The sequence below is a fragment of the Anolis sagrei genome, chromosome 2, assembly GCF_037176765.1.
Source record: "Anolis sagrei isolate rAnoSag1 chromosome 2, rAnoSag1.mat, whole genome shotgun sequence".
NCBI classification, from domain to species: Eukaryota; Metazoa; Chordata; class Lepidosauria; order Squamata; family Dactyloidae; genus Anolis; species Anolis sagrei.
The window spans coordinates 350,045-367,164 of NC_090022.1; the positions used below are offsets into that span (position 1 = coordinate 350,045).

Genomic DNA, 17,120 nt, shown 5'->3' on the forward strand with positions numbered 1-17,120 from the left:
TTTCTTGACCATTTATTATTATTTTTGCTTTCTGATTTTTATATATTGCTCCAATTATGTTTTGAAAGTAATAACCCAGATCTATCTCCTTCATAAGTAATTTAAAGAAATCCCAATTCACATTATCAAAAGCCTTTTCAACATCCAGGGCCAGAAATAATACCTCTTTTCGAATTTTCATCTCATAATATTCAATCAATCAATCAATCAGATCAATAATTGTTCTTGCATTCTCTCTTTGGTGTCTATTTGGAAGAAATCCCATCTGCTCTTCTTTAATCAATTTATCTAAGAATATTTTAAATCTAAACAATGTATAGTCTAGGTTCTTGTGGGTTTTTTCGGGTTATAGAGCCATGTTCTAGAGGCATTTCTCCTGACGTTTCGCCTGCATCTATGGCAAGCATCCTCAGAGGTGTGAGGTCTGTTGGAATTAGGACAATGGGTTTATATATCTGTGGAATGGCTGGGGTGGGGCAAGGAGCTCTTCCCTGCTGCAGTTAGGTGTGAATGTTTAGCTGATCACCTTCATTAGCATTTGAAGGCTTGCCTGAGCCTGGGAAAATCTGTTGCTGGGAGGTGTTAATCTGTGCCTGGTTTTTTCCTCTCTGTTGTTTAGCTGTTATAATTTTTTAAAAATTGGGAAGATGCCTAGAATATGTGATAATTTGTCCTCAGAGATGGGAGGAAGTTATTACCCCCCACAGGAAGAGTGACTGATGAACATCCACAAATGATCAGAGATGGACAAAGTGACTCAGACGATGAAAGAGAACTCTTTGATCACCTTCAAGAGAGAAGAAGGGACTTCCTTATCACGCTTTACAACGGAAGGGATTACAAATGTTTGTTGACGGATTTATGAATTCGAAGAGTTTTGCTAAAAGCCGAAGGGTATTTGCATACAATTATCTAAGGGGAGTAGAACAGTAAGAGAGACTGTTGCGGAACATACGTTACCCGAGATCATTTAGGGCTCAATCAGAGAGGCAAAGAGACGGAGACAGCAATTGATTCCAGGCAATTTACTATCAAGGTTGATAGGGCGTACCGAATGCAATATCTGAAGCGCACTGGAAGTCAGACAGGCTACAATTATTTATAGCAGAAATCCACTGGTGCGGGCATGCGCAGAAATGTCTTGACATTTACACAGAATAATTATTAACAGAGGTTATTTATGCATTGTTTTCCCATTTTCCTTTAGTACTTCGTCAAGATGACGTGCGTGATTTCTTAATCACAACTTCATATCATACTTATTCAAAGTATTTCTTAGAATTGACTTCCTTATAGAATACGTCTGAACTTTTGCCTGCTATTTACATCAACGCAGCGGAAGGTGGTGCTAACCTGTAGTTGTTCCAGCCTTGCTATTGTGGCCTTGACATTTACTTTGTACACAGGTGTTCTTTCTGTATCGTTGCCAAGAACATTCCCTTCACAATGCTTATGACATCAGACATCAATTACCATTGTTTCCAAATGTCAGGTCCCATTAATATTTAACTTCCTTGATTCTGACCCGTGAAGCCTTATTCAGTCAACATTTGCTTTCATCTATGGAACAAACCACTCCTATTGACTCTTGTGTAGAAATCTCTCTTGCCAGTGTTTCAAGGTATGCTTTTCTATATTCATTTTAAATACATTTTTATAATTTTTCTCCTACTTGCTGCCACAAGACAACCAATTCTATGTGAAGTTCTTAGATTTGGACCCAACTGTTTTTGCTTATTTGTTTGTGTACTTTGTGTATTATACAGGAGTGTTTTATTGCTGTGTGTTTTTTTCTCATTTATTTTTGTAGTTTGTTGTGGGAGCCACTTGCTGAGCTGTACAATTTTAGGATTGTTTATATCAATCTATAATAAAAAGTCAGTGTTTGTATGTATGTGTGTGTGTGGCAGCTTTCCAATTGGCTCCCAATTCCACAGGCCACTGTGACCCCCACAAATGGGGGACCTGGACCAAACTTGGCACACAGGCCATCCCTCACCCCATGACCCATTTTATATCCTGGTACAGTTTGGGGGAGGACAGATCATGGATAATGGGATCTGCAGTACCTTTACCCGATTTGGCTCCCACAGACCACTGCAACCCACACAAATGGTGGACCTGGACCAAACTTGGCACACAACCCCCCCCCCCCCCCCCATGCTCCACTTCACATCCTGGTGTTGTTTTGGGGAGGATGGATCACAGTTGATCAGATATGCAGTACTTTCACCTTCTTTGGATCCGACTTCAAACAACCACTGCAACCTCACGAATGTTGGATCTGGAACAAACTTGACACACAGACACTCTGTGACCCACTTTACATCCTGCTGCAATTTTGGAGGGGATGGCCACGGTTGATGAGATTGGCAGTACCCTCATCTGCTTTTACTAAGCACTGTGACCCCCCACGAATGATAGAGCTAGACCAAAATTGTCACAGAGCCCCAGTGACCAGCAGAACATACTGGAAAGGTTTTGGGGTTTATGATGGCACACCAGGAAGATCTAATGAGAAACTAAATGTGTCTGGCTATTTTCCCAGTGACCATCGGTATGCCCTAAATTACTTCAATGCCCCCAAAAATAAACACTAGAGACAAAACTAAATTCAACAATTGTTTACTAAATAATCAAGATGAATTACAACAATGTACAAAGGTGTAGATTGATTATGATGGTATAACTCTGAGGTAAAAAAACAACTATAATTTCTATGAGGTAAATACTCTATGGCATGTACTATCTATTCTATATAACATTTACTATAATCTATATGGGGCATGTATATCTGGACTATCTATCTATAAGGCAAATATATGGCAAATATATATTATCTATGAACTATCTATCGATAATTTATCTGTCTATAAGCAAATATGTGATAAGGATGGCCTGTACGGACTGCAAGCCAGACCAGACACTTTTCTGGCAACTATCTATAAACTATGACCAAAAGGAATGGAGCCAAAAAGTCTTCTTTCACCAGGCTCTAAAGAGGCCGAATGGGCTGAACCAAAGAGCTCGGCCTATGGGGGAGCCTAAGCTCCTACTCTAAAACTTAACAGAATGGAACAGTCCAACAGGCAACAAGGAAATAAACAGGCCGAGACATCACAGGGGGGCTGACCCACTCGTGTGGGAGTTGTAGTTCACCCTGCATCCAGAATTCACCAACAATGGACCAGGACCAAAAATGGTACACAGAGCCCCCAGGACCAATAGAATATACTGGAAGGGTTTGTGAGGAGACTGACCCGCCCAAGTGGGAGTTGTAGTTCCCCCTGCATCCAGAGAGCACTCTGAAGGCCTCAAATGATGTATCTTGACCAGACATGGCACACAGAGCTCCCAGGACCAATAGAACATACTGGAGGGGTTTGTAGGGGGACTACTCCACCCACGTGGGAGTTGTAGTTTACCCTGCATCCAGAGAGAACCCTGAATCCCACCAATGACAAATCAGGACCAAACTTAGCACACAAAACTCCCAGGGCCGTGAGAACATACTGAAGGGGTTTGGGGGACTGACCCACCCATGTGGGAGTTGACAGATTACCAAACTGATGTTATCTAACATCCAAACAAAAACGTCTTTTTCAAATATTGCCCGTCCCCAAGGTAGTATAGTAATAAATGTCAATCTTTGTATGTAGTAATAGACATTGATGTTTGTCTGTATGTGTATGTGTGGAGACCTGTATGTTTCCAAAATACTATTGGCTCCCACCCCCACCACTGATGGAGCTGGACCTAACTTGGGACACAAACACACCCCCCCGTGACCCACTTTACGGTGAGGTTTGGGGGAGGATGGACCATGGAGAATGGGATCTGCAATACCTTCGCCCACATCCATTGTCTACTGCTAACCTTCTGAGGTAAATCTTCTTTTCAATAAATGGACATGAGTCTTTAATTATAAAGAACTGATCAAGGAAATATTTATTCAAGGATTCACAAGGGTACCACGTTTGATATTTATTCTGCATTCCTTTAAATGTGGTTACAGTTTACCTTAATTAAACAGTTTCCAATATAACTCCCAGTATGGCTTTTACTTCAACCAGTCTGGTTTTAAACTTATTTCACTGCAACGTATCTTTCTTTTCTTCACTGACACTTCACGGCACCGGCTTGCCTTTTCCTCCCTTCAGCTCTCCCCACTGAAGTTATGGATTCCTTCCGGGGTTTCTTTTCCCCTCCGCTCATAGAATCCTAGAATCAAAGAGTTGGGAGAGACCTCCTGGGCCATCCAAAGAAGGAGCCTCCACCACACTCACTCCGGGGCAGAGAGTTCCACTGCTGAACAAAGACTCATAGAATCCTAGAGTTGGAAGAGACCTCCTGGGCCATCCAAAGAAGGAGCCTCCACCACACTCACTCCGGGGCAGAGAGTTCCACTGCTGAACAAAGACTCATAGAATCCTAGAGTTGGAAGAGACCTCCTGGGCCATCCAAAGAAGGAGCCTCCACCACACTCCCTCCGGGGCAGAGAGTTCCACTGCTGAACAAAGACTCATAGAATCCTAGAGTTGGAAGAGACCTGGTGGGCCATCATCCAGTCCAACCCCATTCTGCCAAGAAGCAGGAATATTGCATTCAAAGCACCCTTGACAGATGGCCATCCAGCCTCTGCTTAAAAGCCTCCAAAGAAGGAGCCTCCACCACACTCCCTCTGGGGCAGAGAGTTCCACTGCTGAACGGCTCTCACAGTCAGGAAGTTCTTCCTCATGTTCAGATGGAATCTCCTCTCTTGTAGTTTGAAGCCATGGCTCCATTGTGTCCTAGTCTCCAAGGAAGCAGAAAACAAGCTTGCTCCCTCTTCCTCCCTGTGGCTTCCTCTCACATATTTATACATGGCTATCATATCTCCTCTCAGCCTTCTCTTCTTCAGGCTAAACATGCCCAGCTCCTTAAGCTGTTCCTCATAGGGCTTGTTCTCCAGACCCTTGATCATTTTAGTCTCCCTCCTCTGGACACATTCCAGCTTGTCAATATCTCTCTTGAATTATGGTGCCCACGATATTCCAGGTGTGGTCTAACCAAAGCGGACTAGAGCATGGGGCGCATGACTTCCCTAGTTCTAGACACTATCCTCCTATTGATGCAGGACAAAATCCGCCACATCACTGAGTGGATCCACTGCACCACCAGGCAGCCCATAGAGGAAACTACACAATAATTGTTTATACAGTAAAAGTTATATGAAACTTATCTCTATATATTATTATATTATATTAGGTAAAGGTAGTCCCCTGACATTAAGTCCAGTCATGTCTGACTCTGGGGTGTGGTGCTCATCTCCATTTCTAAGCCGAAGAGCCAGCGTTGTCCGTAGACACCTCCAAGGTCATGTGGCCGGCATGACTGCATGGAGCGCCGTATATTATATTATATTATATTATATTATATTATATTATATTATATTATATTATATATATGGAAAATTGTATATGGGGTTAGTTTAACCTCCGGTTTGCTAGTTAAATTGAATTACCACGTGTCTAAAAAGTGCGTTTCCAACACGTCAATCTTGGAAAGCTCTGTCTTGGAGAGCCTGGGGTCAAATACCACAGTTCTCCCCAATGTGAATTCTATGTCTACGTAGATTCCAACTCTCCAGACTCTTTCCACACTACATATGTTCAGAGAGTTTCTCTCTAGTGTGAATCCTCTGATGTCTACGTAGACTTCCATTCACAGTGAAGCACTGTCCACACTCCAGGCATTTATAGGGTTTCTCTCCGGTGTGAGTCCTTTGATGTCTGTGTAGATGAACTCTCTGGGTGAAGCTCTGTCCACATTCCGAGCATGTGTAGGGCTTATCCCCAGTGTGAGTCCTTTGATGGGAACGTAGATTTGTACTCTGAGTGAAGTTCATGCCACACTCCTGGCATTTATAGGGTTTCTCACCAGTATGAGTCCTTTGATGTGAATGTAGGCCTCCACTCTCAGTGAAGCTCTGACCACACTCCAGGCATGTATAGGGTTTCTCCCCAGAGTGAGACCTTTGATGTGCACGTAGACCTGAACTACTAGTGAAGCTCTGCCCGCACTCCAGGCATGTATAGGGCTTCTCCCCAGTGTGAGTCCTTTGATGTAAACGGAGAGTTCCATTCTCACTGAAGCTCTTTCCGCACTCCAGGCATTTATAAGGTTTCTCCCCAGTGTGAGTCCTTTGGTGTCTATGTAGGTCTCCACTCTGCGCAAAGCTCTTTCCACACTCCAGGCATTCGTAAGGCTTCTCCCCAGTGTGAGTCCTCTCGTGTTGCTGCAGATGAACCCTCCGAGTGAAGCTCTTGCCACAAACCAGGCATTTAGATGCTTTCTCCTTCATGTTAACAGTGACGAGGGTGTCTAATTGCAACACAGATACTTGACTCTTTGTTTTCCCTTTCTTATCTGTAAGTAAGGTCAGGAATTCAGCAAGATCATCACCTTGAGAGGACTTCTTCTTCTTCTTCTTCCTATGCTCCTGGTTTCCTTTCTGCGCCCAAGAGGAGGTTCCAGAAAATCCTCATTTCCCTGATCAAGAAAGAAGCAAAAGGTCAAGGATGGATGGCCAAAAGCTTTTTTACCTCCAAGATTTACTCACATTCCCTTCATGTGTCATGCTGGAAATGGAAATTTATTTATTTATTTACTATTTGCTATATTTGTATACTGCCCCCCTCAACCCAGAGGCGACTTGAGGCAGTTTACTGTCAGCAGTCAATGCCCCCAAACAATATAGTTAAAAACATTACATAAAATATAAACCATATAAAAGCAATAAAACAATAAAAAAGCCATAAAACACAAGTCCTGGGAAATACTATGTGTTCTCAAGCACGTATACAGACACCAACAATGGCAGTCACTGATATTTTTAAAAGAAGGGAATTAATCCATAAAGAAAGAAGAAAAGAAGGAAGGGTGGGGGGGGGGGAAGAAAAATATCATCAATAATAGAAGGAAGAAAGGCTTTGTTGAGACACCGTGACTCCTTGTACAAGGCTGGCAGACAGCTACGGTCCAGCGGGGAGACCTTGGTATCGACCCAGGCACCTTCTGGCATGCGCCTTAAGAAGAACAATACGAACGGGTTCCTGAGTTAATACGTACAACACAATAGCCCACTTGTACACAAAAAGGAAAATGAAATCAGTTCAGCCCAAAATGTGACTGGTGAAACTTACTATACAGTTCAAAATCATAACATTCACAAAACAATGTTATATGCGTTTGGTACAGTCACTCGAAAAAGTATCAACGCCGTGTGTTCTTGCGTCGAGTTGAACATAAATCCGCAGCCCACGACCGGTTTCAGCCTCACTCCAGGCATTCCTCTGGTGGACTGAAATTAGATAGAGAGATAGAGAGATATAACCCTTTTCTTCTTCTCTTTTCTCCTCTCTGCTTCCCTCCGTTTTGTGTGTGTGTGTGTATACATTTGCTGCAAATAAATTCATTAAACATCGTGTACATCATCATCATCATCATCATTTAATAACTTATTAATTGCCCTCCATCCGAGAATGCTCAAGGCGATTTACAGCTAAATTACAAAAGATAAAATACATACATACAAAAATTAAAAATCAACAGAGATCGAATGCTCTAGTAAAAAGCCAGGTGTCTTAAGTGCGAGAGTAAAAGGCCCGAAGTCACGCGTGGCTCTCATGTAGGGCGGGAAGGAATCCCACAAGGCAGGGGCAGAAATGGAGAAAGCCCACTTGCGCCTGGTCCTTTCCAAGGGCACTTCTCTAGGACCCGGTATATGGAGTAAGTCACGTTGGGCTGGTCGTTGCTACCTCCGATGATGGGAGAAGGAGAGAACCCTAAGGTATGATGGACCCTGGCCGCAACGAGTTTTAAAGGTCAGAACTAGCATCTTATACAGGCCACGGGACTCAGTTGGAAGCCAATGTAAATGTTGCAGTACTGGTGTTCTATGGCATTTCATGGGCGTTCTTGTGAGTAGCCTGGCTGCCACATTCTGAACAATACGAAGCTTTCGGGTCGTAGACATCGGAAGGCCAACATACAGGGTGTTGCAATAGTCCAGCCTAGACGTGACCGTGGCATGGATGACCGTTGCCAGAGCCTCGTCAGATAGGGAGGGTGCCCGTTGCCTCGCTTGTCGTAGATGGAAAAAGGCCTGTTTGCTGGCAGCAGCGACCTGAGCTTCCATTGTCAGGTGCGAATCCAGGATGACACCTAAGCTCTTAACAGTGGTCGATGGAGATAGGGCGGCACCATCGAAGGTGGGCAACAGAGGAGTCAGACCTGCCGGGCGGCCATGCCAGAGAATCTCAGTCTTCGCCGGGTTCACCTTCAGTCTGCTAGCACATAGTCAGTTCGAGAGCTTCCAGACATCGGGTGAACACATATAGATACATATATAAATATTGATATATATGTATAATTTCAGTCCACCAGAGGAAGGGTTTTGATGAGTAGGTATATAACCCCACATGTTTGCTCGACCTCAGAGCTTTGTCATTGGCGTAGACGTTCCCTCCCCCTCGTGGGAAAGCTTGATTCCACAACTCCCGCTAAAATGAGCCCTCCTCCGTAAACTACCGGCTTCTCTCTTTTATCTTGTCCGAGTTTTTAATTAGTTTTAATTACTTTGTCTTTTAATCACTACATGTAGCCCGTCTATTGTTACTGTGCCTGTGCATATTGTAATTCGTATATTGTTATGTATTCATTTGTTTTATGTTATTGTTTATTGTTTGCGTTTTCAGTTTGTGTTTGGTTTTTCTTTATTGTAATGGTAGCTTTGGCCTCCCCGATTTAAAAAGCTATTTTGAAGCATGTGCATTAATGTGGGTAAAAGACTGGGTAACTCACTCATATATCTGGTACGGGAAAACAAAAATGGGGTGGGGGGGGGTGGGAAGGTTATCATTTTATTGGATCATCCCTTATAAAAGTCTGGGATAAATATATATATATTTTTAATACAAAAACTCCTCCCGATAAGAGGCAAAACAAGGGAGACTTTTGGGACGGAGGACCTGGCCGACATTCAGGGATTTGCTGATAAAATGCAGTGACAACTTCGATTTAAAACCGCAAGACGAACTTGCCCAGGTATATGAAAACCTAACGTGGCTCCAATATCTACAAATAAGGGACATATATAAACAGGACAAAATCGTTGGATTTAACAACAAGGGGGAATTTTGGAACCCACCGATTCAAACAGAAAATTAAAATGTCACGAAAATATACGATGAACTTCTAAAATGGGCAACAGAGACGGAAGGAATTAAAAACTGTATGCTAAACTGGGCAAAAAATGTTGGCAGACAAATAAAAATACAGGAATGGCAGCAAATTTGGATAAAAAATTAAAATATACCTATTCACCAGCAGCTGGCTGAGTGTCAGCTGCATTAAGATCACTCTGACCAAAAGGTCATGAGTTCGAAGCCAGCCCGAGTTAGAGTGGGTTTCCAACCAATCTGTCAAGTAGGAAAATTAGGTACCACCTTAAAAAGTGTGGGGAGGCTAAATTAACTGATTTATGAGGCCATAAAGAAGACTCCAGCAAAGCATTCCATCAGGGAAGCATGCGGGGAATGCGGAAGTGCTTCATCAGTGTCGCAGATGGACGATGAAAGCGACAGCTCCCCTGGCAGCCAGAAAAAGTTAAATAGCCTCTGTCTATGTCTGTATATGTTTGCATGTCAAAAACTGGCATTGAATGTTTGCCATATATGTGTACACTGTAATCCACCCTGAGTCCCCTGCGGGGTGAGGAGAAGGGCCAAATATAAAAGCTGTAAATAAATAAATAATAATAAATTCATATATTACCTAAAAGAAAACTGGATGACGGTATCCCATAGATGGTATATCTCTCCCCAAAAAATTACTTGAATGTATAAAAACCGTCAGAGCAATGGTTGGAAGTGCCAATCACATATAGGAAGTTAATATCATATGTGGTGGACTTGCAGAGAAGCCACGAGGTATTGGAGATCAAGACAGGAAGAAGCCCAAAAGAGTCTAAAAAGGAAAGTTTTGCTGAAACCAGAATATTTCTTATTAGGAATAACAGACAAGGAACTAAAGTTTGATAGAAACAAGGACATTTTATTCACATACATTACTACATTGGCACACATAATATATGCAAAATATTGGAAAATAGAACAGATCCCACAAATAGAGCAATGGCTAGCCCAGTGGTTCTCAACCTGTGGGTCCCTCCCCAGAGGTTTTGGCCTTCAACCCCCAGATATCCTAACCGCTGGTCAACTGGTTAGGATTTCTGGGAGTTGTAGGCCAAAGCATCTGGGGAGGGACCCACAGGTTGAGAACCACTGGGCTAGACAAACTTTCTGACAAACTAACATACTTTTTGAGGAAGAACACAGGGAGACCACTGAAACAATTGGACTGGAAAATATTCAAAGAGTACATTGAAAACAATTAAACATGTAATATATGTAACCCTTAAATGTAATATATCAGAAATAGCAGTAAGAGAGAAAACAGTATCTAGATGAAGGCGGGGGGGGGGGGGGGAGCTTTAAAGAAAAATCCTCTAAATTAGTGAAGGGAGAAAACGTAGCAAAGTATAGAATACCGCCAAGAAGAAGAATGGAAGTCGAAGCGTGTGCGTTTACTGCGTTTCTTTTTTTCTTCTTCTTTGTTATTGTTTTGTGGGGGCATTTTAAAAATATATTAATATTACAATATTAAAATTAAAATATAAACATTTTAAAATACCAGATTTTTCTTGAAAGCGTTTCTCCCTGACGATTTCAATAGAATAGTATGTACTGACTTCTCCTTTTGGTACAAAAGTTCTGTTTCAACTGCTTGTATTTATAGAACACATAAGTCAGATTGGCCGGGCAAAGTAAACTTACAAACTTGAGAGATCGATTTATCAAATCAACTTTGTCAATATAACTTAGAACATCTATGTTTATACAGTGAGAGAGCTTTATCTTCCAACCACTTCATGTAAATAGCAGGCAATGTATGTTTTTTGGAAAAAGAAAACATTTCATATTGAGAAAGTAAGTTATGATAAAGTTTTGGTTTTAAAGAGATGGTTTAAAAAAGGCAATAAACATGATCTGCCCTATGACCCCAACAAAGGTCAGAGTAGCACCTGTCATATTGGAATGCCACCTGGTGTCTTAATGTAATTACAATAGAAGCTATATAGAAGGTACGATTCTTTAGAAATATGAAGAATGAATCACTTAACCCGGGATACGTCAGATCTGCTGACCAGCATAAGGTCACAGGGGATATTAGAATCTGACCTGAACACGCTGACTTTCCAGATGGTTATCAAGATGATTAAGATGTCTTTCTATGTATTAATAATTGATTAATGTCATCAAGTTATATAAGCAATTGTATATACATATGTGCTCTGTTCAAATCATGGTGTGTGGAAACCCCTTGATTCAGCTGCGGGCTGAGGTTTCCCACCCTTTTCCATTGGAACAGGAAAGTTTTGAACTTGGAACTCTGCTCTAGCCTGGCGTCGTTCTTCCACCTCATTTGCGTCCCAACAGACAGGCTGCTGTCTACTGCAACAGTTACGTATATCTTTCCCCTCTTGGGCCCCTATATCCCCCCCCCCCCCCAATATCCCTCACTCTCCCCTGGTATTTTAAAAATACCATGGTATCCTCGGCTGGCGCTCCAGGATGGGGCTTGGAGACACTGTTTGACAGTGGCTTCGGTCCTTCCTGGAAGATCGGATCCAGATGGTGGTGCTGGGGGACTTCTGTTCAACTCCCTGGCCAGTGGGGTCCCTCAGGGTTCAGTTTTATACCCCATGCTGATTAACATTTACATGAAACTGCTGGGAGAGATCATCCCGATGTCCACGACACCGAACTCCATTCCTCCTTTCCACACAAAGCCAAGGATGCCATCCTACCCCTAAACCAGTGCCTGCCATCACTGATGGACTGGGTGAGGGCTAACAAGTTGAGAGTAAATCCAGACAAAATGGAGGTACTCCTGGTCATTTGGGAGGCGGATCAGGGTGTGGGATTACAGCCTGTGCTGGATGGAGTCACACTCCCCCTGAAGACAGTTTGCAGCCTGGGGGTGATCCTGGAAACCCCAGGTGTTGGGGTGGCCAGGAGAGCCTTCGGACAATTAAAACTTTTGTGCCAGCTGCATCCATACCTTCAGACGCCAGATTTGGCCAAGGTAGGACACATCTTAGTTACATCCCGTCTGAATTACTGCAACACTCAATGTGGGGCTGCCTTTGAAGATAGTTCAGAAGGTGCAATTGGTTCAAAGATTGGTCGCCAGGCTACTAACTGGAGCACTGTACAGGGAACGGACAACTCCTATGTTACGGCAGCTCCACTGGCTGCCAACCTGCTTCTGGGCTAAATACAAAGTGCTGGTCAAAGCCCTAAACAGTTTGGGACCAGACTATCTATAAAACCGCATCTCCGAACCCAAAGCCCCATGGGCGCTGCGGTTTGCAGAGGAGGTCCTTCTCTCGGTCCAACCGGTCTCAAGTGCAGCTGATGGGAATGAGAGAGGAGTCATCTCCGTGGCCATTCCCCACCTCTGGAACTCCCTCCTGAAAGAATTAAAAATGCCCCCTTTCCTCCTCTCCTTCAAGAAGCTTTTAAAACTTGTTTATGTACTCTAGCTTATTAGCACTTTATTAAATCTATTCTGATAATGGAATTCTACCTCAGCCCTGCTGACTTGCCGCTAATCAGCTTACACCTTTTATATTCAATTCCTCAATATTATTTGATTTGTTCATTAAATGTGTCTTAAATGTTATGTTGTATAAATTTTAATCTTGTTAGTTTGGGTTATTTCATATTTCTTTGGTTATTTTATAATTATATTTTGATGCTATTTATTAACTGTTTATAATTAGATTGGTTTTGTTATATCTTGTTGGCATTGACTGGTTGCCAATCTTCCTGTTGTAAACTGCCTTTGAGTCCCCTCGGAGAGATAGGGTGAGATAAAAATAAAGAAGTTGTAGTTGTTATTACAGGAGACTTACTCTGTTGTTGTTCATTTGTTCAGTCGTCTCCGACTCTTCGTGACCTCATGGACCAGCCCACGCCAGAGCTCCCTGTCGGCCGTTACCACCCACAGCTCCCTTACTTACTCTAAGCAGGCATTATTATTATTATTATTATTATTATTATTATTATTATTATTATTATCTTTATTTACTCCCCACTGTATCTCTCCGGAAGGAGACCCAAAGCGGCTTACAATTAAAACTATGACCACATAATTTACAAATATACAAATACTTGCCAAGGTCACAGTCCAATAGTCAGATGTCAGGAATGCATTCACCACAGTTCATAAAATAACTACCAAGAATGCAAGACTACAAACTGAAGAATTCCAAAGTCAAGCCAGATAGGCAGAGATGCAAACTGAAGTCCAAGTCCATAAATCAAGCCGACTAGTCAGTCCAGAATTTGAAGTCAACCAATCAGTTGAGTCCAGAACAGGATAATAGGAACAAGACCAGAGTCCAGAATTAGATCTGAGGGGAGCAGAGCCAAGATCCAGGGCAAGATGCACAATGTTATCTACTAAAAAGGAACTCCTTTCCAGAACCCTTTTGTCACGAGATCTCAGCTGCTGCTCATTTCAGAAAGCCTTCTCAGATCATCCCAGAAGCCTGCAATGCTTTTCTTGAGGAGGAAAAAGTCAGGTTAACCCCTTCCAAACTGGCTGCAACACAGAGAAGAATCCTTCTCTGTGGGAGTCCTGAACACAAAATCAGTAAACCAGACCACACAAACTTCTGCACATGACAGATAGAGAGCAAGTTGGCAGCCTTCTTTTTCTGTCCATCGTCCCAATTTCTTGTCTACCTGGGACCCTTGGAAACATACAGGAAGGTCTCCTCTAACTGTGTGTGAGCTCTTTAATGTCTAATGCGTTTTCTCTTGTGTGGGTCCTCTGATGTCTACGCAGATGTCCACTCTGACTGAAGCTCTTTCCACATTCCATGCATTTATGTGGCTTCTCCCCTGTGTGGGTTCTTTGATGCTTACGCAGAGTCCCACTTTCACTGAAGCTCTTTCCACATTCAATGCACTGATGCGGCTTCTCCCTTGTGTGGGTTCTTTGATGGGAACGGAGAGTCCCACTCTGACTGAAGCTCTTTCCACATTCCATGCAGTTATGTGGCTTCTCCCCTGTGTGGATCCTTTGATGATTACGCAGACTCAAACTGTGACTGAAGCTCTTTCCACATTCTATGCATTTATGAGGCTTCTCCCCTGTGTGGGTCCTTTGATGGGAACGGAGAGTCCCACTCTGACTGAAGCTCTTTCCACATTCCATGCAGTTATGTGGCTTCTCCCCTGTGTGGATCCTTTGATGATTACGCAGACTCAAACTGTGACTGAAGCTCTTTCCACATTCTATGCATTTATGAGGCTTCTCCCCTGTGTGGGTCCTTTGATGGGTATGCAGGCTCACACTGTGACTGAAGCTCTTTCCACATTCCATGCATTTATGTGGCTTCTCTCCTGTGTGGGTCCTTTGATGGGTACGCAGGCTCACACTGTGACTGAAGCTCTTTCCACATTTCATGCATTTATGTGGTTCCTCCCCTGTGTGGGTTCTTTGATGCTTACGCAAAGTCCCACTTACACTGAAGTTCTTTCCACATTCAATGCATTGATGCGGCTTCTCCCTTGTGTGGGTTCTTTGATGGGAACGGAGAGTCCCACTCTGACTGAAGCTCTTTCCACATTCCATGCATTTATGTGGCTTCTCCCCTGTGTGGGTTCTTTGATGCCTACGCAGTGTCCCACTTACACTGAAGCTCTTTCCACATTCCATGCATTGATGTGGCTTCTCCCTTGTGTGGGTTCTTTGATGGGAACGGAGAGTCCCACTCTGACTGAAGCTCTTTCCACATTCCATGCATTTATGTGGCTTCTCCCCTGTGTGGGTCCTTTGATGGTTACACAGACTTACACTGTGACTGAAGCTCTTTCCACATTCCATGCATTTATGTGGCTTCTCCCCTGTGTGGGTTCTTTGATGCCTATGCAGATGTTCACTCTGACTGAAGCTCTTTCCACATTCCATGCATTTATGTGGCTTCTCCCCTGTGTGGGTTCTTTGATGCCTATGCAGATGTTCACGCTGACTGAAGCTCTTTCCACATTCCATGCATTTATGTGGTTCCTCCCCTGTATGGGTCCTTTGATGGATATGCAGACTGTCACTCCGACTGAAGCTCTTTCCACAATCCACGCATTTATACAGCTTCTCTCCTGTGTGTGTCCTTTGATGGATACGCAGATTCGAACTGTGACTGAAGCTCTTTCCACATTCCATGCATTTATATGGCTTCTCCCCTGTGTGGGTCCTTTTATGGATATGCAGAGTCCCACTCTGACTGAATCGCTTTCCGCATTCCACACATTTATATGGCTTCTCTCTTGTGTGAGTTCGTTGATGTTTAGTAAGAGAACTTCTCTCAAAGAAACATTTCCCACAGTCCATACAGTTATGTCTCTTCTCCTCTGTGTGGGATTTTGACAAGGAATTGAGATTTTCCATTCTTTTCAATTTATTATTCAAGTATTATGCCAGAAGGTCACAGATATGTTCTCCTGATTTCCTCTTCTCAGTCTTTGTATTGCTCTAGTGCATTTGAATAAATAAATTACCAAGCCCCACTGTTTACAGCACAATCCTCCCTTTCCTCCTTGAATACACAGCTATGGAGCTTGAAATATAATTTCTCCAACTTATTTCTTGTGAGTGCTGTGTAATTTCATTCCTGTCCTAAGCCAAAGGGAAGTGTTCTTCAGAAGGTTCATTCAGAGGTTACCTGCCAGAGAAATAAGAGGGAAAACTTATCAGGAGCAGAGCACAGAAATCTCACCTTGAACAATAAGAATAGCTTGGTGCTGTAGCCAATGCCGGAGAAGAAGGGAGAAAGAGCGGTCCTATTGAGAAGAGCCTCTGCCTGCTGAGAAGTACTTTAACACTTGCCCAACAAAGAGCAAGCCCTGCAAAGGGGAGAGTGGCCCACGATTCTCTGCATGAGATTACTTTCACTGCAGTGTGTTCAGAACTTTGTAAAGATCCAATCTTTGCAAAGGAAGACCTCTAACAATACGGTCAGCACAGAAAGGGCTCAGGTTGCAAAGCGTTTCCTGCATAGATCCCGCTTCCTCACATCCCAACTCAGAACGTGAGTGACCACCTGTACAGGCAGACAATCCCAAGTGGTCAGTCTTGAAGCAATTTTTTTCCTGACCTCAGGTAGAACAACTGCAAAAAAAAAAAAACAACAACAAAGCGAACTTCTACACCAAGACCACAAAAATGGAGACAGATGTGTCAGCTCACGACAGCTGGGCTCAATGATGACACGAGACTTCCATCGTAATCAAACAAAGAACTTTACTATCAGATACTCAGACACAGAAAAAGTAATATAACAATCTCAGTAACCGTATACTGAGATTGTTATATTATGTTGTAAACCGCGTTGAGTCGCCGGCTAGGCTGAGAAACGGCGGTATACAAATATATTTATTTATTTATTTATTTATTTATTTATTTTATTTATTTTTTGCATTTATTGACCGCCCCTCTCAGCCCGAGGGCGACTCGGGGCGGTGAACAGCAACAAAAAGGACAATGTACAATAAATCAAGACAATACAACCTAGACAATACAACATGACATATACTTAAACTAAAAAATCCGCTTCGTCAAGTCCTGGGGTCATAGCCAAATTTCGTAATCCTAGTCCATTCCAGTGTCGTTCAAGATGCTCTCAGTTGAAGGCCTGCTCGAAGAGCCATGTTTTCAGGCCCCTACGAAAGGCCAGCAAGGAGGGCGCCTGTCTAACTTCAACAGGGAGGGTGTTCCACAGCCGGGGGGCCACCACCGAGAAGGCCCGCTCTCTCGTCCCCGCCAGACGTGCCTGTGAGGCAGGCGGGACCGAGAGAAGGGCCTCCCCGGAAGATCTCAAGGCCCTCGTGGGCTCATAGGCCGAGATGCGGTCTGCAAGGTATTTTGGGCCGGAACCGTTTAGGGCTTTGTAGGATAATACCAGCACCTTAAATTGGGCCCGGTAGCGAATCGGCAGCCAGTGGAGC

General features: G+C 43.3%; 1 protein-coding gene across 2 annotated transcripts in view; it reads right to left on the reverse strand.

Moving 5' to 3' along the window:
- The window catches only part of LOC132766262 (zinc finger protein 135-like), a 457,616-nt gene that overhangs the window by 39,667 nt on the left and 400,829 nt on the right, over positions 1–17,120 (reverse strand). Inside the window, exon 3 of one of the 2 annotated variants that reach the window (XM_067464909.1) lies at positions 11,609–15,838. In XM_067464909.1, coding sequence (XP_067321010.1) covers positions 13,891–15,564 — 1,674 coding nt within the window. In that variant the 5' untranslated portion in view covers positions 15,565–15,838 and the 3' untranslated portion in view covers positions 11,609–13,890. Of the gene's footprint in view, positions 15,839–17,120 lie in introns of those variants that run through there. The other variant, XM_067464910.1, reaches the window with a different exon arrangement.